The 24,254-nt window shown below is 52.8% G+C and overlaps 13 protein-coding genes across 13 annotated transcripts; 6 read left to right on the top strand and 7 right to left on the bottom strand.

The window, feature by feature from the left end:
* Positions 1 to 869: 869 nt before the first annotated feature.
* PbP450-1-2 (Cytochrome P450 monooxygenase 1) lies at positions 870 to 2,638 on the top strand (the record flags this gene model as incomplete). Its single annotated transcript, XM_037323362.1, has 5 exons — positions 870 to 920; positions 975 to 1,775; positions 1,857 to 2,171; positions 2,239 to 2,405; positions 2,476 to 2,638. The coding sequence occupies 5 exons, from the start codon at positions 870 to 872 to the stop codon at positions 2,636 to 2,638; spliced, it is 1,497 nt and encodes a 498-aa protein (XP_037178003.1).
* An 885-nt stretch (positions 2,639 to 3,523) lies between these two features.
* Positions 3,524 to 4,375, top strand: CGCA056_v008113 (D-arabinitol 2-dehydrogenase; the record flags this gene model as incomplete). Its single annotated transcript, XM_037323361.1, has 1 exon — positions 3,524 to 4,375. One exon carries the CDS (start codon positions 3,524 to 3,526, stop codon positions 4,373 to 4,375), a length of 852 nt encoding a protein of 283 aa, XP_037178008.1.
* Positions 4,376 to 5,391: 1,016 nt separating this feature from the next.
* CGCA056_v008112 (uncharacterized protein) lies at positions 5,392 to 6,379 on the top strand (the record flags this gene model as incomplete). Its single annotated transcript, XM_037323360.1, has 2 exons — positions 5,392 to 5,500; positions 5,604 to 6,379. The coding sequence occupies 2 exons, from the start codon at positions 5,392 to 5,394 to the stop codon at positions 6,377 to 6,379; spliced, it is 885 nt and encodes a 294-aa protein (XP_037178009.1).
* A 20-nt stretch (positions 6,380 to 6,399) lies between these two features.
* Positions 6,400 to 7,212, bottom strand: CGCA056_v008111 (Botcinic acid biosynthesis cluster B protein 16; the record flags this gene model as incomplete). Its single annotated transcript, XM_037323359.1, has 2 exons — positions 6,400 to 6,904; positions 6,959 to 7,212. 2 exons carry the CDS (start codon positions 7,210 to 7,212, stop codon positions 6,400 to 6,402), a joined length of 759 nt encoding a protein of 252 aa, XP_037178006.1.
* Positions 7,213 to 8,089: 877 nt separating this feature from the next.
* CGCA056_v008110 (putative oxidoreductase) lies at positions 8,090 to 9,001 on the top strand (the record flags this gene model as incomplete). Its single annotated transcript, XM_037323358.1, has 1 exon — positions 8,090 to 9,001. The coding sequence occupies one exon, from the start codon at positions 8,090 to 8,092 to the stop codon at positions 8,999 to 9,001; it is 912 nt and encodes a 303-aa protein (XP_037178007.1).
* A 24-nt stretch (positions 9,002 to 9,025) lies between these two features.
* Positions 9,026 to 9,947, bottom strand: CGCA056_v008109 (uncharacterized protein; the record flags this gene model as incomplete). Its single annotated transcript, XM_037323357.1, has 2 exons — positions 9,026 to 9,748; positions 9,810 to 9,947. 2 exons carry the CDS (start codon positions 9,945 to 9,947, stop codon positions 9,026 to 9,028), a joined length of 861 nt encoding a protein of 286 aa, XP_037177399.1.
* Positions 9,948 to 10,509: 562 nt separating this feature from the next.
* Positions 10,510 to 11,296, top strand: CGCA056_v008108 (uncharacterized protein; the record flags this gene model as incomplete). The annotated part of the gene is made up of 3 exons (XM_037323356.1): positions 10,510 to 10,585; positions 10,772 to 11,164; positions 11,217 to 11,296. 3 exons carry the CDS (start codon positions 10,510 to 10,512, stop codon positions 11,294 to 11,296), a joined length of 549 nt encoding a protein of 182 aa, XP_037177398.1.
* Positions 11,297 to 11,582: 286 nt separating this feature from the next.
* Positions 11,583 to 12,598, bottom strand: CGCA056_v008107 (uncharacterized protein; the record flags this gene model as incomplete). Its single annotated transcript, XM_037323355.1, has 2 exons — positions 11,583 to 12,339; positions 12,465 to 12,598. The coding sequence occupies 2 exons, from the start codon at positions 12,596 to 12,598 to the stop codon at positions 11,583 to 11,585; spliced, it is 891 nt and encodes a 296-aa protein (XP_037177395.1).
* A 460-nt stretch (positions 12,599 to 13,058) lies between these two features.
* Positions 13,059 to 13,849, top strand: CGCA056_v008106 (uncharacterized protein; the record flags this gene model as incomplete). The annotated part of the gene is made up of 2 exons (XM_037323354.1): positions 13,059 to 13,332; positions 13,383 to 13,849. The coding sequence occupies 2 exons, from the start codon at positions 13,059 to 13,061 to the stop codon at positions 13,847 to 13,849; spliced, it is 741 nt and encodes a 246-aa protein (XP_037177394.1).
* Positions 13,850 to 13,956: 107 nt separating this feature from the next.
* On the bottom strand, positions 13,957 to 15,532 carry CGCA056_v008105 (uncharacterized protein; the record flags this gene model as incomplete). Its single annotated transcript, XM_037323353.1, has 2 exons — positions 13,957 to 15,430; positions 15,486 to 15,532. 2 exons carry the CDS (start codon positions 15,530 to 15,532, stop codon positions 13,957 to 13,959), a joined length of 1,521 nt encoding a protein of 506 aa, XP_037177397.1.
* A 111-nt stretch (positions 15,533 to 15,643) lies between these two features.
* Positions 15,644 to 17,858, bottom strand: Mutanase (the record flags this gene model as incomplete). The annotated part of the gene is made up of 2 exons (XM_037323352.1): positions 15,644 to 17,698; positions 17,778 to 17,858. The coding sequence occupies 2 exons, from the start codon at positions 17,856 to 17,858 to the stop codon at positions 15,644 to 15,646; spliced, it is 2,136 nt and encodes a 711-aa protein (XP_037177396.1).
* A 2,299-nt stretch (positions 17,859 to 20,157) lies between these two features.
* Positions 20,158 to 20,523, bottom strand: CGCA056_v008103 (uncharacterized protein; the record flags this gene model as incomplete). Its single annotated transcript, XM_037323351.1, has 1 exon — positions 20,158 to 20,523. The coding sequence occupies one exon, from the start codon at positions 20,521 to 20,523 to the stop codon at positions 20,158 to 20,160; it is 366 nt and encodes a 121-aa protein (XP_037177477.1).
* A 3,586-nt stretch (positions 20,524 to 24,109) lies between these two features.
* Positions 24,110 to 24,254, bottom strand: CGCA056_v008102 (uncharacterized protein; the record flags this gene model as incomplete). The annotated part of the gene is made up of 2 exons (XM_037323350.1): positions 24,110 to 24,143; positions 24,199 to 24,254. The coding sequence occupies 2 exons, from the start codon at positions 24,252 to 24,254 to the stop codon at positions 24,110 to 24,112; spliced, it is 90 nt and encodes a 29-aa protein (XP_037177392.1).

The following is a 24,254-nucleotide window of genomic DNA, read 5'->3' as shown; positions in this document are numbered from 1 at the left end:
GATAACGACAACGACGACGAGATGCCCCGTAGATCTGCGAGCTAGCCTCTCTGCAATTGCGGGAAGGGGCTTGGCTCCAAGCTTCGCTTCTAGGCTTGGCTGTGCAGGGCGAAGGCCATCTAGCCTCCGGATGATACGCCCTACGATTTCTGCGGAGTTGTATTTGACCGCCACAGCGCACGCCTGAGGTCCTGAAACCTTGTCCCGAGAGCATGCCGTACCAATTCCCCCGCCCAATCCCCGTAGAGATCTACAATTTGGCTTCAGATTGGCCGCGCATTACGACGCAGTCTGATCCCAACGAAACCATCTGTGGGCGCTGTCAATTGGAAATGGTCCACAATCTCAAAATTACCCCCGGATTTCTAACGCTGGAACAACGGGATTCGTTCCCCCTTGACAGCGCCCAATCCCGTCGCTCATTGGTTCATCCGAATGAAGCAAGTTGGCTCCCTAAAAGGCTGCGTCTGATCTCTCGGGCTGATCTCAGTGCCGGGTATCTCGTTTTCGTCTCGCATCCTTTTCCCGTTTTCGCATCTCCCAATGATTCGTCAATGCTGCAATCGCCGTTCCAGCGCTGTCAGGGGTGCCCCCGGACGTTGCCATTCCGGAGCCCACCAATCCGGGCAGTGATGATTAGGCGCACTGGCGGTCGCATAGATTCGGCTTCCAATACTCGTATTTCTCGGGTTACAAGGGTTGATCGTCTCTTGGAGACGGAGAGCATTCCAAACATGCATTTTCGGGCACATTTGCGATGTTGAAGACATGCTTTAAATTTCCTTTCCTATCGCTGGATGGGCGCAAATTTGGGTCAGAAAAGAGTAACGACGCATCACACTCTTTTCCCACGCAGAGAAGAAGGCAGAATGTTCTTTCAGATCGACATTTGGACAGGCCTTTTGGCCTTCTTTGGCTTGGTGAGTCCGCCGCCTTGATATCTGAAACGGCCACATCTAACGACATTTGCCAAGATCGCGGTCTATCTCGCATTCTCAGTATTTTACAACCTCTATCTTCATCCACTGCGAAACTTTCCGGGGCCTTTCCTTCTCCGAGCCACACGACTAGGCTTCGGCTACAAACTCAACAAAGGCACGCTCCCATTTGACATCTTGGAGCTGCATAAGAAATACGGCGACATTGTCCGAGTGGCGCCTAACGAACTTGCCTTCAATAATGTCAGCGCCTGGAAGGATATCATGGGCCACCGATCGTCCGGTGCGCCGGAATTTGAGAAGTATCAAATGTTCTACCGCCCTGTCACGACGATCCCTTCTACCATTGTCAGCTCCGGCGGAAAAGAGCACGCATTGCTGAGGAGGTCAATGTCGCATGGCTTCAGCGAGCGCAGCCTCCGGGATCAACAGCCCCTCATCATGCAGTATGTGAACCTTTTTATCCAGCGTCTTCACGAGAACTGCGTCAAAGACGAACCAATCGACATGATGGCCTGGTACAACTTCACCACATTCGACATCATCGGTGATCTTGCGTTCGGTGAGCCGTTCGGTTGTCTGGAGAGGTCAGACTATCATCCCTGGATTCGCACCATCTTCATCTCTGCTCGGCTTGGGACAGTCGTCCAAACTGCCAATCACTACCCCTGGCTGAAGAAGCTGATGCTCAACCTCTTGTCAACCAAGTCCGCAAGGGCGAGTCGTGGCAAGAATCTCAACAACGCTAAGGAGAAGGTCCAGCGTCGCATGGACCTGGGCGGCAAGGGGGGCAGACCAGATCTCATTGAAGGATTGCTGAAGAAGAAGGATGAACTTGTAAGCCTTAACCCGTCTTCTTCTGTTGTATCCGTCGTGCATCAACCGCGTTGTCTCCTTTGGCTTACTCGTATACTCTAGGGTCTTTCTTTTGACCAGCTTGCTGCAAACAGCAACACACTTGTTATTGGAGGATCAGAAACAACAGCGACTCTGCTCTCCGGCGTGACTTATTATCTACTAACAAACCAACACACCCTTAGAAAGCTGGTCGCTGAGGTTCGCTCGAACTTCGAAAAGGAAGATGACATCACCATCATCTCCGTCAACAAGTTGAGCTACATGCTAGCTTGTCTGGACGAGGCTCTCCGTATCTACCCTCCTGTGTCGATGGGTCTACCGCGAGTGACTCCCAAAGAGGGCGCTACAGTCTGCGGTCGCTTTATACCTGGAAATGTGAGCTGTCCGAAGATTACATCCGAAAACTGAAGCTGCAATGCTGACTGCCATGACTTCGACGCAGATGACTGTCGCCATTCATCAATGGGCGATACATCACAACAAAGCCTACTTCAAGGATCCGTTTAGTTTCCGCCCGGAGAGATTTCTCGGCGACCCAGAGTTTGCTTCCGATAACCGAGACGCATTCCAGCCCTTCCACATCGGAGCCCGTAATTGCCTGGGACGAAAGTGAGATCACCCCTGCCATCACCGCGATTCGTATTGTTTGAGAGTTGAATTCAACAGCTGACATGAGCAGTCTGGCGTATGTCGAGATGCGCCTCATTCTAGCTCGCCTGGTTTGGAGATTTGACCTTGAGCTTGCGGAAGAGAGTCGGGATTGGGTGGGACAACAGAAGGTCTTCATTCTGTGGGACAAGGGGCCTCTCAAAGTTCACCTCAAGCCTGTTGCTAGAGCTTGAAACCATCTGAGAATGTTTTCGTACTAGACCTGCTTTACTTTAGAACGTCCATTTTATCCATGCATAAACTTGACTGGCTGCTGCGGACAATGGAACATTTAGTGAACGGCGATTGGGCCCCCGCACTCGTCTCCAGTCAGCCTAGAATCAACTCGGCTATGCACGTGAAGCTGAACGGTGACCCGATCGGACCACGCTAGTGCGGTTACTGTACAGTAACATTTCGGCTAAGTCCAATCGGAAGGCTGATAAGGTCCTCTTAACATTATCAATCGTAACACAGTCGGCGGCGAGTCAATAGGCCTGCCAAACGTCTTGACAAGCAAACACCACCAAAATGACGTCATGTTCTACGCGGAGATGGTCAGGGGGGATTCTGTAATCAGCACTACGTTGGGCCATGACGAATATTATTGACGAAGCTCCTTCGCGTATAATGGTCCCAACACACTGCAGTGACATAAGCATCAGCGTGTTGCTGGATAGGGTCATCCCCGCCACCTTGCTGCAGGTACTGTACAGTAACCGCATGGCAAACACCATTTGGCCGTATCAGAAGAACTTTCTCCGCACGAAGCCGCCGTTACTGTACAGTTTGCAGATCACAAAAGCGGAGACAGTGACATTTCGACGAGTTTTGCACAAGTCGCTGTACAAGAAACCTCACTCAAAAAGACAACTCGTCCAACTGGACAGGCCATTTGAAAGCCAAAATTCTCCTCAGATTCATCTCGGAAACCACTGCAAAGACTGATAGAACATAGGTTGTTGCCTGCGTGTCTATCTCTATCGAAAGCTTCACAAGCCCTAAGCGCTCATCCCCTCCTGCAAATCGACACTATGTCCATCCCGCGCGACCAGCTCAAGTTCCGGGCTCCCCCCTCCATGCAACTCAGCGATGGTTCCGCCACCTCCAAGACCGCACCCCCGCAACCCACCTCCAATCTCACACCAGCCGAGCGGGCCACGGCCCGCTTCGCAGTCACCGGCAACGCCCTCATCACCGGCGGGGCCGGCGACATCGGCTCCGTCGCCTGCAGAGCTCTGCTGGAGCACGGCCTCCAGGGTCTCGCCATCTTTGACCTTCACCCTGATGCAGGACAGGCAACTGTCAACGACCTTAAATCCGAGTTTCCCGATGCCAAAATCACGTTCGCAAAGGTCGACGTGACGGATGCTGAAGCAGTGTCGCAGGCTGTTGCACAGGCCGAACGTGACATCGGTCCGATTAACCTGTGCTTTTGCTTCGCGGGCATTGCCTTTGCCATACATGCGCTGGATATCACACCGGAACAGTGGCGGAGCATGCTTGAGGTGAACACTACTGGCGCCTTTCTTGTCGCTCAGGCTGTGGCAAAGTCGATGGTCAGCCGGGGGAATGGCGGGAGCATCGTTCTCATGGCGAGTATTTCGGCGCACATTGTGAACTTTCCGCAGCCGCAGGTTCACTACAATGCTGCGAAGGCAGCCATTTTATCCATCAAAAAGTCACTTGCGGCAGAATGGGCGAGGTACGGCATTATGGTCAACAGTATCAGCCCCGGATATATGGATACCATCCTGAATGAGGGCGAGGGCCTGGAAGAGCATCGGCAGACTTGGAAGCAGAGAAACCCTTACGGTAGAATGGGCAAGCCGGAGGAGCTGACTGGAGCTGTGATTTTGTTGGCTAGCAAGGCCGGAAGTTACATCACTGGGGCGGACATTCTTGTCGATGGAGGTATCAGTGTGTTCTAAGGGGAAAAGGTCCAAGAAAGTGTCTTGCATTGATTCTCCAACCATGCAACATTTGTGGTGCTGTCATTCTCGTCTATCCACTCGGGCTTTTCAACATTCAAACCCTGTAATTGTGCTTATCTCCATGTTTCTGGCGCCCTTCGGCATGACGCCGATTCGGCATAAGCCCGAGCCCAGCTACGAGGAACCGCATCGAGTCAAAAGTGATTTCCAGAGACACATTTTTCAGTGCTCTGCCAGTACCCTCAGGCTCTGAAAGCGCACATCTGTAGTGGAAATAACATGCTTTAGCTTTACATCCCCATCCAGCCGAGTGCAAGATACTTCAGGTGATCCATCTGCACGACGCACACTTTCAGTAATTTCAAACACGCCGAAGAGCGCAATTTCAGATCTTGATTTTGTTTATTCCTTCCTCATGTGAGTGAAGTCCTCAAAGCATTGTCTTTGTATCTTGGCTTTGAAGGTTCGGCATCAACAACATGTTCTTCCTCATGCCACCGTATTAATGGCCGATGTCATGTAAGTACCCAAGACGACTCAAACTCTTCCGAAGGTACAGCTTCATCAGTACTGCCCAACTGCATTCTCATGCAACCGAAGAGGGACGGTCTAAGGGCCCTTCAGTCAATGTACTCGCAGGGGCTTTTGAGCGTCAGATACAACAACGATCTCTTCTCCGCTGCTGGTCCATGTAATGAGGCAGGGGTACGGAGAATCAGCCCCCACCCAGCGTTCGGGACCCCAGCCTGGCGGGGGAGGAAATCCAACCTGGCTGTTCCCACAAACAAGGATACCCTATCCACTCCTTGGTGACAGGGGCGTAAGCAATCCACATTAGTCCATATACGGCTCAGCCCAACGAGTTAGCGTCCGCCGGTTCCACAGGTCTCATATTGCCTGCTCCGAGAAATGGCCAACCTCTCCTCTTCCAACTTCGTTCGCACCCGCATTGAGGCAGCATCTCGATCCAGCTTTGACACACGAAAACGCACAGATTCTGGGAGTAAGGAGCAATGTCCGCGGAATCCTCAAACATCTGGGACAAGGATGACGAATGGGCTGGAGTGAGCAGCTCCAGAGAGCGAAGGAAACGGCAGAACCGGCTCCACCAACGAGCGTATCGTGAGTGCTACCCACACCCAGACGGAGATGCGACGGCCTCAGATAGTGGTCGAAGTATCGACGTACGTATGCAGGTGGTTGTACCAACAACATCGAAAATTAGGTGCCAAAAAGCGGCTTGAGAAGTTCCCTGTAACGCTACATGCCGGTCTCGACGTGACGTCTAAAGCTGCTGCGGCTGGTGGCCCGAAACCGAGCGTCTCGGCCGTCATCCAGTCTACGACCTCCCGCCAAGAGCAAGCTCGGCTCTTCACAGCCGTCATCGATCAGCTCCCACTGTTGGTCCTCGTCAGGTGTACGGGGCTCCACGAGAGAATCAAGGGGTTCCTACAGATGGCGTTTACCAACTGGGGCCTGAACCTCCCCGCGGCGCGCGACCTGCCACTCGTCACCCGGCTAAACACCTTTGATGCGCTAGCCCGAAACGCGCTGATGCTGCAAATACCCTTCGAGATGCTAGAAACGGACGAGTTTTGTTCTCTCTTCAACTACCAGGGGCCTAACACGCCAGATCGGCCGAGTCTCCCCGAAACGTTACGTCCGACCGAACTGCAAAGGAGTGTGACGCATTATTCATGGCTGGACCTGTTCCCCATTCCCAAGATGCGGGATAACATACTGCGGGGCATTGAAGCGGGTATATATGATGAGGACGTCTTGTGCGAAACACTCTGCTGCGAACTGCTGAATCTCGAAGACGGGACAAACGCGGCTCTCGTCGTGTGGGGTGAGTCTTGGGATGCCGCAGGGTGGGAGTTTAGCGCCGAGTTCTTTTCAAAATGGGGTCCCTTGTTGCATGGCTGCGATGAAGTCCTGGAATCGACAAACTACTGGAGGCGAAAGAGGGGTGCTAGATGTCTTGAATTTGTACTGAGTTAGGTAGATTGGGTATCATCCTTCTAAGAGAGTCCGTGTAACCTTCGAAATGCCCAATTATCCAAGATCCTCGAACCATTAACCTGTGTGATCCCATCTCCACCGGCATCTAGCTGCTTATCATGTTTTCCACAAGCCAAATCCACCAGGAACGGCCCGAAGTGTTCCGTCGGCGTATGTTGCCGCCTCAGTAGCGCCGACCTCATCATCGGCATCAGAACGGCACTCATCGCATGGTACGTCAATCCAGGATCTGGGATGTGCGGTTTGATAGCTTCATGGTTAGAAGGATCAACGCCTACAGGCCGCACAGACTCGACGTTGAACTTCGATGTCCGCAGCTTTGCCAACGCCACCTCTGCCTCGCCCTTCACCATGCCGTAGTACGGTGTGAAGAGGCCCGGAGTCGCAGTTGCGCCGCCACTTGAGACGTACACGAAGCGGAACGGTTTGTCATCGGTCGACGGTATTTTCGAAAAGGCCACTGCGGCCGCGAGAGGATAGTCGTTTGTGATTTTTACGTATTCACTGCGCTCGTGTTAGCTACCAACGATCCAGATTGCAAAGGTGCAAAGGCTGTACTCTTTTGTGACTTTTGTCTGGCTGATGCCCAGCGCCCAGACCACGCCGTCGGCATCGTCGACCTTGGCAAGGACGCTCGGGTCGAAGGTTTCGAAGTCTTTGTGAATGATCACGTTGGCTTTCGGGTTGTTTCCTAACATGGACACCGGTCTTCGGCTGAGGATGGAGATCTTGGTGACGTCCTTGGACTTGAGCATCGCGTCGAGAACGCTGGATCCGACGAGGCCGGTGGCCCCCGTGAGAATGAGATGCATGGTGGCAATGAGAGTGGGAATGCAAGTTGTTGGAGGAGGAAAAAGCAGAAAATCAATGAAAAAGAGCAGAAAATCTGTGGGAGGAAAGAGAGAGCCACCAAAGATGGGAAGACATGCACGTGATAGATTGGAGCTCTCATGCATGTCCATGATTTCGATAATGTAGCCCGCATCAGGGGCGTAAGCAGTCAAAACTGAGACACACATCCATCATGACCAATGGGGAGTGAGAGAGGCATGTTGGTTCCCTGGGTCCTGCGGTAATGCCTGCTCGACCCTGGGCCTCAGGTGGATTGCTTACTCCCCTGTCTAGCGTGGATTCGAGATGAGATCTTGGCCCCCATTCAACCTTGGAAGTCGGGACGAAGACAAAGTCCGAGGACAGTGCAGGGACTATTGAGCCTCATGGCGTGCTAGCTGCATCTTCAAACTCCGCTGGAAGTCTTGGTGTCTATTCCTGTACTTACAGTGCCGGAAGTACTGGCTTTCTACCTCAGGATAGCTCCGGCCATGTCCAAACTCCGCTTGTAGTCGTCTTGCCTCGTCATGTATTTGATGCCTTGGATCATCAATTTCTTTTACAGACTAGTGGTATGCCGGGCAAATGTCTTAGCCCACCCTGGAAGAGGGTACAGAGTAGGCAAACACAGTTAGAGCATTTCGGCCGATACTTCGTCCAGTAAGAAGATCGCAGTATACGACGTACCTCGGGGTATAGACTGACAGTATATAAGTCGTAGTGCAACTCAAGACAACATAAATTTGGTTTGGTCTCTAGACTTTCCAAATCTCTTCAGTTTCGTGATCGACTTCCGTATTTCTGCCTCCTGTGGTCTACCCCGGATTGCATGTACTTCTGCAACTCGACACCGCCATCATGCCTCAATTTCGCCAGGAAGATATTCCCGAACTCAAAGACCAAGTCATCACCGTCACCGGCGGAAACGCAGGACTGGGGTTCGAAACGGTAAAGCAGCTCGCATCCCGCAATGCCGCCCGCATCTACCTCGCCGCCAGGTCGCAAGAGAAAGCCGAGCAAGCCATCAAGGACATCCAGACAGCAAACCCCGCCGCAAAGAACATCAGCTTCCTCAAGCTCGACCTCGCATCCATCGACAGCGTGAAAGCCGCCGCTTCCGCCTTCCTCACCCAAGAGACCCGCCTCGACATCCTCGTCAACAACGCGGGCATCATGATGACCGCAGAGGGCCTCACGAAAGACGGCTACGAGATCCAATTCGGCACCAACGTCGTCGGCCCCGCGCTCCTCACCCAGCTGCTTCTCCCGACTATGCGCGAGACCTCCAAACTCAACCGCGAAACACGCGTCGTGATGCTTGGATCTGCATCCCACTCCATGGCTCCCAGCAACGTGTACAATTTTGCCGAGTTCCGCACGACGATGCCCGACCGCGCGACGACGCAGCGGTACACGATTTCCAAACTGGCCGATCTGCACTACGCCAGGGCCCTCGCAGAGAGGGAGCAGAATGTCAAGATCATCCCCGTACACCCCGGCATGGTCGCGACGAACCTCCACCACGCCTCGGCGGGGTTCTTCCTGCGGCCGTTTCTGTATGCAGCAATTGCGTTCGCCGCGCCTGTTGAGAAGGGCGCGCTGTCCCAGATCTGGGCAGCTGTCAGCCCGGAAGCGAAGAGTGGGCAGTACTACCGCCCGATTGGGAAGGGGGAGTCGGGATCTAAGGCGAGCCAAAACCGCGAGCTTCGGGAAGCGTTGTTTGCGTACATTCAGACGGAGTTGGAAGGTCATGTTGAGAAGATGGTGTAGTTGAGGTGCTTCGAAAGTAGTAATTCATGGTTGACTGAGTCCAAAGGATTCAAGATCCTGGTTTCCGTGAGGCATGTATGGCATGCAATGGGTCACACCCATTTCGACACCTTGCGTCCAAGATGGTGACAGAGCGTCAAATGTTGTTGGGTATGCAGCTTCTCCCAGGGCCTGGCTCTCGGGAACAGTCGTGGACCCAAACATATCCAGGCCCAAGACTGTTGGCACCTGCCCTGGAAGACCTGTTGTTGGAAGCCCCCAGGGCACCTCCGTTTGCGCTGAGAACTGTGGTGGCGGCATTGGGAATGAAATCTCGTTTCCCAGCGTAAGTTCATCCGGCGGCGACAGTTGCGCAAGATACGTCTGCTCTCCCGGCGGAAACAACCCCAGTTGCAGGTCTTGGTCCGCCGTACCGCTCCTTGAGCGCTGGTTCTCGTCAGCCTCGGCGGCCCAGTTGTCGCCGAATCCATTATTGAAAACACCATAGACCTCGTCCTTGACGCTCATCAACTGCGTCATGGCCTCTGAGACGGGCCTCGGCTCAACGAGGGGCTGCCCAGTCTGGGCGCGCATCGCATTGATCTCAGCCGCAAGGCGCCGGTTCTCCGCGATCAGGTCCTGCATGTCCTCAGCGGCATCTAGACACATGTCCCGCTGGGTACGGAAGTGCTTGATGCTTTCGTTGACGATGAGGACTTTGTTTAGACGACGGGCATTGGCGAGTGACGGTACCAAGCGGGCCAGGTCCTGTTCCACATGTCAGTCACTATGCCCCAACAACACCCGAAGTCTGCAGAGCCGATGTTACTATGATGTTCTCCTTCATCTCGCACCGTTTCCTCTTCTCGGTGGCCAGGTTGCGCGCATTTACATGCGCGGGCAGAGGGCGGACCCGTTTCCGCTTTTGGACCTTGCCGCTCGCGGTGGTGTCGTGCGGGTTCGACATTGCTCAGCGACTATCCAGCAGTTATGAGATAAATTTTCTGTGCTTCGGCGCACTGCCAAGGGTCTTGAGAAAGAGGCTCAACGGCAATGCAGGCGCTGGACGGGAGTGATGCAACGCTCCTTCGTGTGCATCAGCAAGCTGGGTTGCTTCTCCGCAGTGGTGGGCGTGGCGGAATTCATGGCGGAAAGGCCCCGATAAGGAAAGTGCGGTTTGCTGGTTCGAGGAGATCCGCCCGGTTGCTTTTAGCGTTGTGATTTGGTGTTGGTGAGTCGGATAACGATGATTGGGTTAAGTGCATTCTGCCTATCCGTTGTACTTGTTAAATGCATAGTCTGATCTACTGCTTGACCGAGTTGCTCGGATTATTGAATAATTCTGGTGGACCCCTGAAAGCAACCGTCCAACGGCTGACATCGCGTGAAGCCACAACACGTGGGATTGAGTTTTGCGGTCATCACCGAAAGCCCCGGCGTCTTGGGATTCAATCTCATTCAAAGACACATTTCCTCCGAGGAACTGGCCCTTATTACACTCTTTTCGTGTTTTGATTCCTTTGTTCAAGATGTCGGCTTACCCCAAGACGTGGCGCGACAGCGCGTATCTTGTCATCTCAGGTATCCAGTTGACCGCCATGCTCAGTGAGTCTCACCCCTGCACATGTCTCTTCTCTCATAAGATGATCTTCACAATTCATGGATCGCTATGGAAATCACGAGAGATCTCATATCCAGTCCATTGATGTCATCTCCGAAGAGAAAGACGCGACATCCGGCATCTGATGCCTCGCATCACCTCACATGAGCCCAGACTAACTCTCTCATCAGTGGTTGACCTGGTCCCCCTCTACCCAGCGTCGCTCTACGCAACGCCGTCGTCACCGCTGCACTTCCTCCAGCTCCTGCGCGACTTCTACATAAAGACCTACAACGACCCTTTCTTCGTCATGTCGCACGATAACCAGCCCTCGTGGTACAAGCTCTTCACCTATCTCGAGGTCTTCTACCAGCTCCCCATGACCCTGTGGATGGTCTACCGCTTCTCACGCGGCACTGGCACCACCGTGGGCTTTGAGCTCGCCGTGCTCGTCTTCTGCGTGGAATGCGCCTTGACGACGCTGACCTGCATCTTCGACGTCTCCTACTGGGACCCCAACCTGTACAGCGAGGCTCAGAAGAATGTCTTCATCTTTAATCTGTATGGACCTTGGGTTGTCATCCGTAAGTCGCTCTCTTTCCAGTTTACTTGCTCGATACTGATGAGTGATCCAAGCCACGTTGATGGGATTGGACATGTGCCTGCGCGTTCTCAACCGCGCAAACTCCGCCGACAAGACCAAGAAGATCCAGTAGAACAGAAATGGGCCTCCGGGCATTTTTGGTTACATTAGGATATCGTATATCCATGCTCGGTCAGACCGCGCGCGTAATCCAGACGAGTGATCCAAACTCCGTTTCCCCTATACGTCCATGTGTACATTTCAGTTCCAGGCCAGAATGATTTCCCTCCCTTGCCCACCAAATAAGAAACTCCAAGCTTGTGTCGTGAAAAGGCCTTCAAAGAGCGGCGTCAAATATACATGAATCGGACCACATCATACACTCCTTCGCCATCATCGACCAAGGCCAGCAAAAGGCCTTAGTCCATTCGCTTGGCAGCCTTGGAGTATCCCCAGCCATTACCAACACCGTTCAGCCCATACCCCAGTGGCGTCGCGCCGCCGAGTCCCCGCCCCCTCAACCTCTTGGGCAGGACCACGCCAAAGAAGTACGTCCCCGCGACAAGCACGCCCGCCATGAAGGAGGTGATGATGTAGAAGACGGTGCTTGCGTACACGTGCCCGCCCATGCCCTGCCACTCGACGTGTCCCTCTATCTTCGGCAGGTTCGGTGTCGGGAACCACCTCACGGACAAAGTCAACGGCAGCGGGTCGCCGATGACCAGCCTCTTCGTGTGTGTGCCGTCCATGTGGCTCAGTGGGCTCGTGCTGTACGCCGTGCCGGAGTCCAGGACGCCCGAGTCGTGCGGGCGGGTGTGGTGCTTCGGCATGCTGTGGAGGAGCACGTTCATGTGCGTGCTGACGTGCAGATGGCTGAGCTGGAGGGTGCCGGCGAGCGCGAAGACGAGGGGGATGTATTCTTGTACGTGAGGCTTCTCGCCGACGGTCTCGACGTGTGGCTTGGGGCGGGCGGGCAAGCGGCAGGATAAGGGCGCGTCGTTGTGGATGTAGAACTCGAGGAGGTGGAAGAAGGGGTCGGTGATCATCGGGATCGTGCAGTTCAGCTCGCCCTCGTGGCCGTACTGGAACTCGAGAGGCTTGTTCGTTTCTTCGCAGATCGGGAAGGGGATCCATTCGATTTCGTGGTTGGAGTTTTCGACATGTTCTCCTGTTTCGCTGCGATGAGTGTTAGCCGGGCCGTTCAAGTCCAAGTGATATTCCCGCGAGAGGGCCTGATGAAAATATTGCGCCCATTGGTACTGATGAGGGCTTGGGGAAGATCGCCAAGGGAGAGTACGCACGAGCTTCGGTTCATGCACTCCACGTGGATGGGGGCGCCGTAGTGGTAGGAAGGGAGGCCATCTTCGGGATTGGCTGCAGCTAGCCTCGACAGGCCGAGGGCGGCGCCCAGCAGGAGATGCGACAGCGAAGGCATGATGGAGAGGAATCGCGAGGTTGACGTAGGGCAACCGGCAGGATTTAAGGTGTCCTAGCAAGACCGGGGCATTGCCTGACTCGGGGTGGTGGGCGCGACGGAGAGCGATCCGGGTCCAGCTTTCCCCGGAGCGAACTGGAGATCATTTAATCAAAAGGTGACAGCTGTCAATGGAGCTGCAGCTTGCGTATCTGCACGGGCTGGTGCTAGATAAGATAACGGCGGATCCGCTCATCACACGAGATCACGTGGATAGTACTTCAAGTGAGTTATGCAACTATCCAAGGCAAGCTTCAAGTCTCCCAACATCAATTATTCTCGGCAACATGGATCATTTTCGGCAGTCACTCCCATGCAACCAATATTTGCCTCAAGGCTCCTCCTCTTCAGGACGCGCTCTTTTGTCTCTCAGTGGATCTTCGACTTCCAAAGGTCAATTTCGACGCACTCTTTCGCCAGGATGAGCACCGAAAACCAACCAGCAAGCTCTCCTAGGGCACCGTACAGCATCACTCTGGAGGATCTGACCCCAACTACCTGGTCAGGACGCCGCCTCGCCGATATAGCCTACGGCATGAAACGGTCCGGCTTCCACCGATGGGGCTTTGTTATCTACAGGACAACATACGACGATGACAAGGCCTGGGACCGCTACCTCGAAGTGCTGCAGCTCACAAGACTTCGTACCCTTCTGCACGCAGGCGCTGACCTGCTGCTTGAGCAGTATATGGATTGTAAGAGGACTTCGCCGCTTATTTTCCGTACATGACGCTAATAAACCTAGGGCCCGTGATTTCTGATCGAGCTACCCTCGAAGGCGCGTCCAAGGCCGAGGTGCGGAAGCACTTTCGATCTTGGTGCGAGGCGCGCAGCGAGGAGCGCGACGGCCCGGGGGCCACCGGACCCAGGACTCAAGGGCTGCCACGTTTCAAGCACTGTGTCTATGTGGATCGCAAATGCCTCGACACGCTGGCCAAGCTGCCCAACAACTACCGCGGAGCCCGGATGGAGCTGTCTAACATGGTGACTGTCGTCATTGATGGCGCTTTCGACAGGAGAACGCCTGGAGATGACGAGGGTTTATATTCGGAGATTGAGGGCTGCACGGAACGGTACGTGGGCTGGAGGTATGAAGAAGTCGAGATGCTGGTCGGCACGTACGAAGAGTCCCATCAATATCCTTTGAGTCATATTGACTACAAGCGGCCCCCTCTCATTTCGCCCTTCGGACGTCAGTCGATGCCAGCCTGAGGTACACGAATATCACAGCTACGGCGGCAGATTTCTGAGTGCAAAGTTTGTGGAGCATTATACATTCGCGATGACCGGCACTACCTGTCAGTCATTGACTACAGCTATCAAATATCAGGCGGTGGTTGAATATAATGAATCTGATCTGAAAGAGCGTCCAAGATATCTTGAACTTCGGCGGCATTAGGTGGTAAATTACCATCTCGCTGGAGCTGACCGAAATTCAAGCGTATCTCTAAGATACTGTCGACCACCCACGCTCTTGTTCTGTCAGCGCACTCGCGGTACCAATTGCTGTCAAACTCCCGGCGAATAGCCGCGGCATCGCTCAAGGGCCTGACGAACTTGGCTATTGCTATGACCGCAGCGCGGATTTCTCGGCGATTGCGTTGAACCGTCGGCAGTGCGTCGGGGTGATTGATGTAACGGAAGACGCAGATGGCCATCCGAATGCTGTCGAACATCTCTGTTTGCGCTGCCACATCTCCCCTCAACATGTTGATTAACAGCGTTTGAAACCGTTCATCTCCTATAATACCTGGCCGTTCTCCGACATCGCTGTCCGGATCGTTACTACCGGACCCAGAACCGCCACCAGTATTACCGCCGTTGTCCGCTTTGGGTGATGGTTGACGCAAGTTGTAGATGCGGCCCTTCATCTGGTTCATGACGCGCTCGCACAGCACAAACGGCTCCCGGTTACCATGCGAACCAAAGCGGTCAAACAAGTAGCCATTCGGTGTCCGCAGCGTATGACTGGATCCAGCACGAGGCAAGTTCGCTGGCAAGACCTCGGCGTTCCAGTTGTCCGCGAGGTCGGGGCCGTGCATAGGGCCGTTGGTAGTGGTCGAGCCGTTGGGGAGGATGCCAGTGGCCATGGTCCTAACAAAGTCACGGGTGTATTGCCCATCGGGATTTTGCTCCGTATCGACAGCCTTTCTCAACTCCTGGGAACTCATTGTGGATCTGTCCAGGACCTCGTTTTCTGTCGAACGGCAATCATTCTGTGCCATCCTGAAAACGTTATTGCTGGCCGGGGTGCTTCGCGTAGATCTGTGGAGGTTGCTGGAGCCTGGAGCCCCTCTCATCTGTAACTCAAGTCTGAATTTGCGGACGATACCGTTGATAACCTGCTCCCATGCCACTATGAACGGTGGTCGCTTGCTTCCACGACGGTCAAGGCTGGGGCAGAATGCCGGTTCGCACTCGTCTTCATCAGAGTAGTCGTCCGCATAAAGTTCTTCATCGCAGTTGAATCCGGAGCCTGGGTAGTCACAAAGGCTTCCGCCACATGTGGGTGTGTCGAAGACATCGTCATTTGGGGTGCAGCAGAGCGCCTTCTTCCGGCCCCAGAGACAATCCACGAGGCTGTCTCCTTGAGAGTTGGTCCGCACCGTCACCTCGGTGGCCGAGCATGTGTTGTCTGCGCAGTCGCCCTTGCCGACCCAATGGCAGCTTCGGAGTGGCGGTTGAGAAGACTTGCAGCAGTAGTGAGACATGTACTTGAAGAGGTTGCATGTCTGGTCGGGTGAGCTGACAGCTGTTGCAACGTCGTGCTCGTCACCTTTGCAACTTTCTTCGCTGTTTGTTTATTAGCTAGGTTCAACATCAACAGGGCAACTTCTGGGAAACTTACCAACCACTCCAGTAGCACTGGTCAGTCAACTCGTCATAACTGTCCATACTGCAGCAAAAGTACTTGTAGCCTCGGCTACACTGGTTGTTGTTGCCGCCGGACTCAACCGGCCAGCCACCGTTTCCAGACTTGTACAGCGTAACCTCGCCCTCGTGGCATTAACCATTGCAGTCGCCGCCATTGCCTCTCCACATACACTTCTCCGGAGCGTCTGTTGCTTTGCAGCAGATGGGCTGACCCCAGTTGCTCCCAATACCGCTGCAGATGCTCTTGTCCCAACCGACACGCTTGTAACTCTGTCCACAGGCCTTGGAGTACCCAAGCTTGTTGATGTCGTCCTCAATATCGACACACTTCTCGCTGCGGAAGCACGTCTGATTGAGGTTGACCATCCCGATGTCACGGCCGCCGCCATCCTGGCTGCCCTGGTCTCCGATGACTCTCTGCACGCACTTGTCGAAGGGACAATAGCCCCTTGAACAGGCAAAAGCGCACAAGCCATGGCCGTCGTCCTTGATGGTGCCGGCCTTGAGGTCAATTGTGGGATCGAGCCAGTCGAGCTCACCCTGACTCAAACACGTGCAGGCGGCGATAGGGCAGTATCCGTGCCTGCAGGTAAAACTGCAAAGCGCGGCGAGGTCGCCAGGGCCAGTACCGGATACACAAGCCGGGGGCTGGAAGGGTGACACCGTGGGCTCGATCAACGGATGCTCCGTTAGGCCACATGCCTCCTCCGGACAGAATCCATACGAGCAGGCTGACGAACAAAGACCGGCATAACTGGAGCCTCGGCCTTCAAGAGCGTATCCTGGAGGACCAGTTCCGTTCGGATATTCGAACTCCGTGCCCAGCGTGGTGCAGACACAGGCACCCTTGGGGCAATACCCATAGCTGCAGGTGAACTTGCAGAGCCGGCTGAAGTCGTTGGCACCCCATCCACCGATGCATATCTGGTTCGAAAGCGACGGCACCATCACACTGCGTGTGACCGCCATCATCTTGCCGCCCGTGATTGGATTGAAGTTGTGGTAGCCATCGCTGCCGCAATTCCGTCCGACGTCTGGGCCAGTCACGCTCATGATGGTTTTGCCGCCTCGGATGAGCCTGATTTCGACGCCGCCTTCTCTACCGTCAAAAGGCACTCCGCCATGATAGATGCCAGCGCCGCCCTCTGGCTTGTTCCTCCAGGTGCTCCTGTACGCAGATCCGCCAATCACAACATGCAGCTCCGCCTCATCCGTGAGCAGTGCCGAGAAGAAAACCTCATCTGACACTAGCTCAGAGGGCTTATACTCCAGCTGGACCTGCGATGCGGTGTTGCCCGTAGTGCCGCCGTCATTGCAGTCCTTGCGGCAAACTCTGCGATACCAGAATTCGACACCTTCCTGCGTGATGGTGGCGGTATTGTGCTTGTAGAGATCGATAGTGAAAGGCAAGAGAGTCCTCCAAGCGTCGTGGGGACGGTCGAGGGCGTAGTTGTAAGGAGATTTGCCTGTCTTGAAGGCAACGAGCGCGTGGTCCCTAACGGGGCCGATGTGATGGGATTCGCCGTAATCGTTCCATGAGATGATCTGCACCCACTCAGGCTGCCACCAGTTGACCTGCACCCATCGGTCATACCAGGCATGGTCTCCCCGCCAGAGCCAATTCTTGCCGAAACCTGGCATGTTGGTATAAAACCAAGGAGATACAGGCATCATATACGGCTTGCCGCCTAGGAACTCGTCATACGAGGCATCGGTGTAGGTATCCATATCATGACCACCCCAGGCCCATGAATCCCAGCTGAACAGGCCGTCTGCGACGCCTCCAGCACGTTCCATAGCTCTCTTAGCCCCATCGGAACTCCAGTCAGGTACGAAGAAGCAGCCTGTTTGAGCCTTGATATCGATCCAATCGTCCGCCTGTGCAGGGCCTTCGAAGGTTGATACGAAAGGCTTGCCCTCGTGGCGGAAGTGAGCTGGGCTGCTGCTGTACTTCTTCAACATATCAATGACGACTTGTTTCTTCCATGGGCCATTGCCGGTGTAGTCGAAGCTGAAGAATAACTGAAAGCCGAGCTGTTCAGCCTTAGCAAAGACGGCCTTGACAGATTTGTCGTTCATTTCTTCGCCCTGCGCCATGTTGAGAGCAAAAGCATCGATATGCGCCTCTTTCGCCTTGTTGATGTCGTCCGCCCAGTCTGTGTCGGTATACTCGGCCGTGTTGCCAACCTGACGTTCGCTCAAGTTAGAAACTCGCCTCTAATTTTTCCTCTGGATCACAATATGATCTGGGTTTTCTTAGACGTACCATGAAGTGAGCGAAAACCGCTCTGCCCCTCACCTGGAGGATCCATGAGAGCAGTGCTGTCACCAGCAAGAGTAGCCTCATCTTGCCGGTAAGTTAAGTGGCCCAGTTTGCTGCGATGCGGTGCTGTAAAGTTCAAGAAAGACAACGAATATGGATTCCATTCGGACAGAGATTCTGGCGATGATTCTCGTTTTAACCATCCATTGCTGGACTTTGGTCTAACAGTCAATGCAAAGAATTATCTGAGTGACCCGCCTCTCCCGCCGTGATTTCGTCCCTTCCCTTCAGAATTGCAATCTCCCCTTCCAGGAGCTTTGATCCATCGTAAGCGAGGTCGTGGATATTGCTTTGCCTCCCCCCTCCATCATGCTGAAGGTTCCGGTGCATGTGCGGAATGAGTTGTGATGCATTGCAAAATCTCTTCATTTTCACTCTGATATTGGAGCTAGACAGGCAGTCTCCGGTGAGAGACATGCTGTGCCGCCGGATATGCTTGCAATTCTAAGTTAGCGTAATCCACCCAGTGTCTTCGGCGGGACTAGGCCGTCTTGAATGCAACATTGAACCAACGACAAAAGAGAAAATGGAACACAGAACCAACACGAAGAGGTCAGAGTGAACCCCCTGGCGTCGCTAGGATGCGAAATAAGGTATGGAGCTCTTGCAAAGAGTCGCTCGTTGACCTGCGCACGAAGGTCCTGGACTCCTGTGACGCCAGTGCCGACACCATCCAGTACAGCTATCTGAGCTTTCCGGCAACTTACATCGTTGACCGATATCTGTACTTCTACGACGTCTCCTGCTACAAACACAAGTCCACGGGCAGCTTTTGTGATACTGTTGTGGCCGGTTGGCGCAATGAGACAGGGGGCTCCGAGGCGCATTATTGCGATGACTGCTGGCTGGGCCCCATGTCCGTCCAACTCAGATCCCCCATTGGTTTCAACGAAGACCGCGCCTCAGAGTTTGCGTCGCTGACTAGGAGCTGCTCCATTGATGCCTACGCCACACCCACCCCAACACCGTACGGAGAAGCAACCGCTACTTTCGGGGACGTCGTGACTACGGCTCAGGCCTCGACGACGGATGCCGCAAAGGCCACAGCCACAGCTACGGAAGTGACCTCTGCTCAAGAGATGATACCGTCTATCTATCCTCTGCTGGAAGTAGGCACCGCCGCTAGTGCCGACGCCCAAGAAGGCAAGGAGAACACCAGGAAGCAGCGGAGAAACCGTTCGAAGAAGGCCTCGGCGCAAAGTTTGGCTCGACAGGTCAACCCCCGTGCTCCAGGTACTTCTGAAGATTGTCCCAAGTACCAGAGCTTTTTGCCCTTTTGAGCTCACTTACAAGAAGGCCGACCGGAACAAGGAGTTCCTGGATGATTTCGGTATCAACGGCTGCGGGTACACAGCGACCAAGCACAGTATCAGTCGTGAGTGACCCAAGAAAATCTTGGATTCAATCGAGACGATCCCCGGGAAGATGGCGCTAACTATAGGTTCCCAAGTAAAAAACTTCTTAGCCTGGAACCCAAGTCTTGCCAAGTTGAAAGACTGCAAGCTCCAGCGTGGTTACAGCTACTGTGTCCGGCGCCCATCCTCAATTCCTAAGACTCACATTCGTAAGCAAAAGCTTTTCTTGCCCGTCTTACATCATGTGTTTCCTGCTTTCCTCTTTCTTTTGATGTTCTCGTTTCCCCGTCACCAGTAGTGAATTTTTGCGTAGGATCTGTCATGCTGACATTAAAGTTGACCCCGGTGCCTCGAATGCAACAATGACAAACTCTACCGTAGCGGGTGCGAATCTGACCATGGCTTCGTCCCAAAATATCAAAAGGGTTCGAGTTTCATGGGCTTGGACTCAAGAGTCCTAGGTCACAAGATGGAGATACCGCAGAGACACAAGAACATCACATGTGTTATAAACGAGTTATTTGCAGTCCACTTCTATTCTCACCACTAAGGGGTGATAATACCGATATTTGGGTACTATTCAATGTGTAAGGCATTTATTTTGAAGAAGACAGGCTACCAAACTACGCCCGTTCTGTGCCTCATAAGAGCGTATTGCTAGACTAGGTTTGGAAATGCACGGTGATCATAGTTATGATACGCGCTGTGATTACTTCGACTTCAAAATTTCAAACTTTCTCTGTATTCTCTCATTGAACTGCTTTTGCAGCGGCTTTGCCATTGACTTCTGACTACAAGGCACCAAAGCGATATCCATAGACCCCCTTCACCTTCTATGGAGCAACTACGTCTATGACAGGCGAAAAGTTCATCGCTGAAGCCTTAACAAGTCCCTGTGTTTGGGTCGGCTCTAGTGTCGAGTTAAAACGTCAGCAAGTGTGCATGCAGCTGTTGCCCAATTTCCTTGCTCACCTAAACCGCCAGCCGGCGTTATCAGACTGCCCGCCACTCTCACAGCCGATGATCTCCCTGGCGAGTCCATTGGCACAGTCGTCGTCGTTGAGGTCAAAGCCGGCACTTTCGTTGAGATTGGTGATCTGGAATTCCCATTTCTGATCGCCGTACTGATAACAGAGATTCTTTGTCTCTCCTGATGCGAACCATTCTTGGAAAGCTCCTTTGTTGCCGTCATAGCCTCTACAAGCTCTTCCAGTGTGATAAACTGCATCACCCTGGTTGGCCCATTTCTCTCCGTGGGTGTAGCAACCAGCTGAAACGTATGCGACGTTGGTGCATAGGATGACAAGGCTGGCAAGACTGGTGGAGAGCTTCATGGCGTCAATTTGAGAGGGAGAGGAATTGGCACGTTTTGAGCCCAACAGAGTTTGTGTGGCCTTTAATCAAAGCTAATAGGATGCCAGTGGGAGAACGAGGAGGTTGGGCCCCAGGAGAGAGACATCGCCACTTATATACACAGATTTCAGTCTGGCTACACCAGGGAGTCGATGGGCCCTCATAGCCCTGCCACCAATCACCAGTCTATGCCATCGCCAGTGGAAGACATTCCGACAGCCTTTCGGACGCGATGACCTCAGCGCTCTGGATTCAAAAGCTATTCCAGAGATATTGTGGCTAGCCAGCAACACAACGGTTCCTACGATCCTGGAGGATTGTAACACAACCAACCAAATGGATTGCCGAAGACCTGAGTGATACGAGTTCATGAATGCTTGTAGGATCTTGGTAACGCGATACGTGGCCTTGTGAAATAAAGAGCTGATGGAAGCCTGTGACATGAACAATATTGGATGCACTCGGCCCCAGGTGTCAGAGACCCTAGGCTAGTATGTGTAGACCTGATATTTTTCAAAGAAACGATTGCGGTCTTGAATTATGACAACTTCGATAGCAACAATCAAACTTCACCAGATTGGTATCTGCTTGGGCCCTCTCGCCTTTGATTTCAATTGATAACGTTGAGATTCACAATCTCGATTTCCCGATGCGTGCCATCTGTCATCAGCGCACGCAGCACCGCGCAGTGAGACTTGTTGATCGGCAGGATTTGTCCTCCCCAATCGGCTTATGTGACACACCATGGTTGGCGACAAGCTCATTTGTGCTCGCTGGATTTCTATGCTGTGTGATTATTACAGAGGGGCGAAGTAAGTGGCTGCGGCCTGCCACAGAATAGCACTGTGGCGGTTCCAGACACCCGATCACACTGGAACCTGCAGTTTCATAATTCGTCATGTTGTGATCCAATCCTGGACTATTAGTCTTTTAGGTCTTTTTAACTGCTTGCATTATTTGGCGGACGAGCCTTAGCTTGTTTCACAACAGCCAAAAGGCCCGGCAGCCCAAGGCAGACACAATGATCCAGTCAGCCATTAGGCTGAACCTGTCAGCCTCTCAAAATTGAAAAGGAGTAGGAAACTTTTGTTCCCATACCTAATCGCCACATGTGGTTAAACTCTTGTTGATTCGTGTCAATCGCATATTGATTTCGAAGTACGGCAACTGGAATCACTACTGGATTTTCAACCACATGATGGGTTCCTCTTCAGCTATGGATTCCCAAGGCCTTAATTATGATCAATGGCTCGAAAGGCCGTTTGTGAGTCAATTGGACCTAGGAACGAAGCTTTTCAGGCAGGAAGCCACGGAGGATGCAATGAATTGGGATGTTACGACCTGTGGCAACGTAGGTGTGGACTTTTGGGATGGTGCGACTGTCATGGACGACATGTCGTCGCTCGCCTCGCAACCTTCATTCTCCTTCCTCCCGGTCGACGATTCACGGTGTGCACGAGTTCGAGCTAAGAGTCAGAAGGAATGGGATGCAAATAAAACAGCCATTCGGCATCTTTATCTGGTGGACAACCTTCCACTGAAGGAGATTGTGGGCATTATGACAGCAACGCATTCTTTTCCAGCTACGTCAGTATTCCCAGGCCAACTTATGCGCTGTCATAGAAACTCAATTTCTCACATTGACAGCAGGGAAAGAATGTATAAACGACAATTCGTCAAATGGAATTGGAGAAAATACAATTCAAGGGGACTTCGTCAAAGTCGTCAAGACGGACAAGCCATTGAGATGCCCACCGGGAATGCGACATGCATAAGACCACCTCGACAACGAGTAGTTAAGAATATCATGCACACACATTCCATCACCACCAAGCATTCAAAGCTCTCGACTCCACTCCTTCACGCATCACAGAACCTCAAAATTACAGAGGAGGCTTTTGCTAGCCTCCGAGACATGATTCGCGGAATTTCTTCCTTGTCAGGATCCTGAATGGGGCAAAGCTGATAGATTTAATCTGCTACCCAAAAGTGCCGATCATCTTTTCAGACAGTTTGTTGTCGCTTCAGACCTCTTGACGTCAGAAAGCTTTGCCAAGGGTGGCGAGATTCTTCGCCAGGCCTTCCGAGACCTTGAAGATGCCATTCTCCATCCATCCATCAGGACCTACCAAACTCTCCTACTTGAGGTTCCGTACTGTCTCAGCTTTCAGAGACTAAAAAGGGAACTGAAGTCTTATCTGCTGCATGTTTCTCGGCTCTTAAGCATCAGGAAAGGCGATGAGCCTCTTACGCGTATAAGTCTCATGATGCAGCAACTCAGCGTCCAAAGTGCGATGGACATCCAGCAATTCATCAAGACAATGTACGGCATAGTCACTGACTGTTATACGGAAATGAGGGGAAAGGATGACTTTAACACCCTGAAAGCAAGAGTTGAGACTTTGAGCTTAGACGCCTCCGGCAGAAACGAGACCAGTATCATGCTGAGGGTTGAAAGGCTATTATATGAGTCCGCCTTCAAGATTGGGAGACAACCAAACGAAGCGATGGAGATCGAATTCTATCTTATATTCACAAACCATCAACTTCAGTCGCTCTCCGAGAAGTTTCGCAGCTCATGTCAACGCTTCATTAGTCACTTGAGGGGGTCGCAAGACCAATACTTCTGTAAATGGAGTTGTCGCAAGCTGCAGCTCTACGGTGTGGCACATTGGTACTTGTGCCAATACTTCGGTCGCATGGACGATCGTGAGTCAAGCATATCCTGCTTGAGGAAGTCTATCAACGCCACCAATCAGGTAATGCATCAGGCAGAGAGCGATACTAATAGGAGAATCCTGGAAAGTAATATCCTGCAAGACCATGTTTTTTTGGAACAGCTTCTTGCAACCTCAACCCTTGTCGCAGAACCCACAGAAGCCCTAGGCACTCCCTCGAATCTGGGATGTTCCACAGGTATTCCCTGTAATATTGTCTAGCCTTGGAAAAACTTGGATGTTCAAAAAGAGGATTGATAATGTCATAATCGTATAGGGTGGAAGCTGTTAGAAAATTTCCAAGCAGCCATTTCATATCTTTTGTTTTCTACGCAACATGTGTATAATGCTTCCTCGCCCGTTAGGACTACGTAACAGGCTTAATGAGTAGTGGCTGACTTGACCGGCTAGTATGGCGGAGTTTCTCTAGTGCTTTATTACATAGGTATGTCAAGATTAGCTGATTATGAGCCTTCGTAAAGCAGTATCCTTCACATTAGTAGTACTAAGCGCTATATACACATCAACAGGGGGAGGGTCAGCGGGAAAATTAGAAAACCGCCGAGTCAAGGTAGCAATAACTGCTGCATAATCTAATGCTCGAGCTGTTAAAAGAAGGCTTCTATTGGTATTGAATATACTCTCGATGTCTTGCTGTAGGGAGAGTAGGTGCCACGGGCCAGAGGTTCATATTCCCCGCGAGAGCCCCTTCTACTTCGTGGTTCTTGAAGCTTTGGAGAGTATTGCGCCTGCCACTCTGTCGTGTAGTCTTTCCGTGACAAGTTCTGCCTTGACTGCCTGGCTGAGACAACGTCAACTGCGATCGCCTGGTCTGGTATTTGAACCACTCTCACTTCATGAATCGTCTCTTGTACATCCTCTGACTTCGGAATCGTTAGGTCTCGCGGGAATATTTGATGTGGCGCTCGCGTCACTGACCTTGCGCAAAAGAGATATCTTCCCGTCATCTCCTCCATCACCATCTTGAGATTCAT

This window comes from Colletotrichum aenigma (genome assembly GCF_013390185.1).
Source record: "Colletotrichum aenigma strain Cg56 chromosome Unknown KSG_Cg56_contig05, whole genome shotgun sequence".
Lineage (NCBI taxonomy): Eukaryota > Fungi > Ascomycota > Sordariomycetes > Glomerellales > Glomerellaceae > Colletotrichum > Colletotrichum aenigma.
This window is presented reverse-complemented; position numbering and strand designations above follow the sequence as displayed.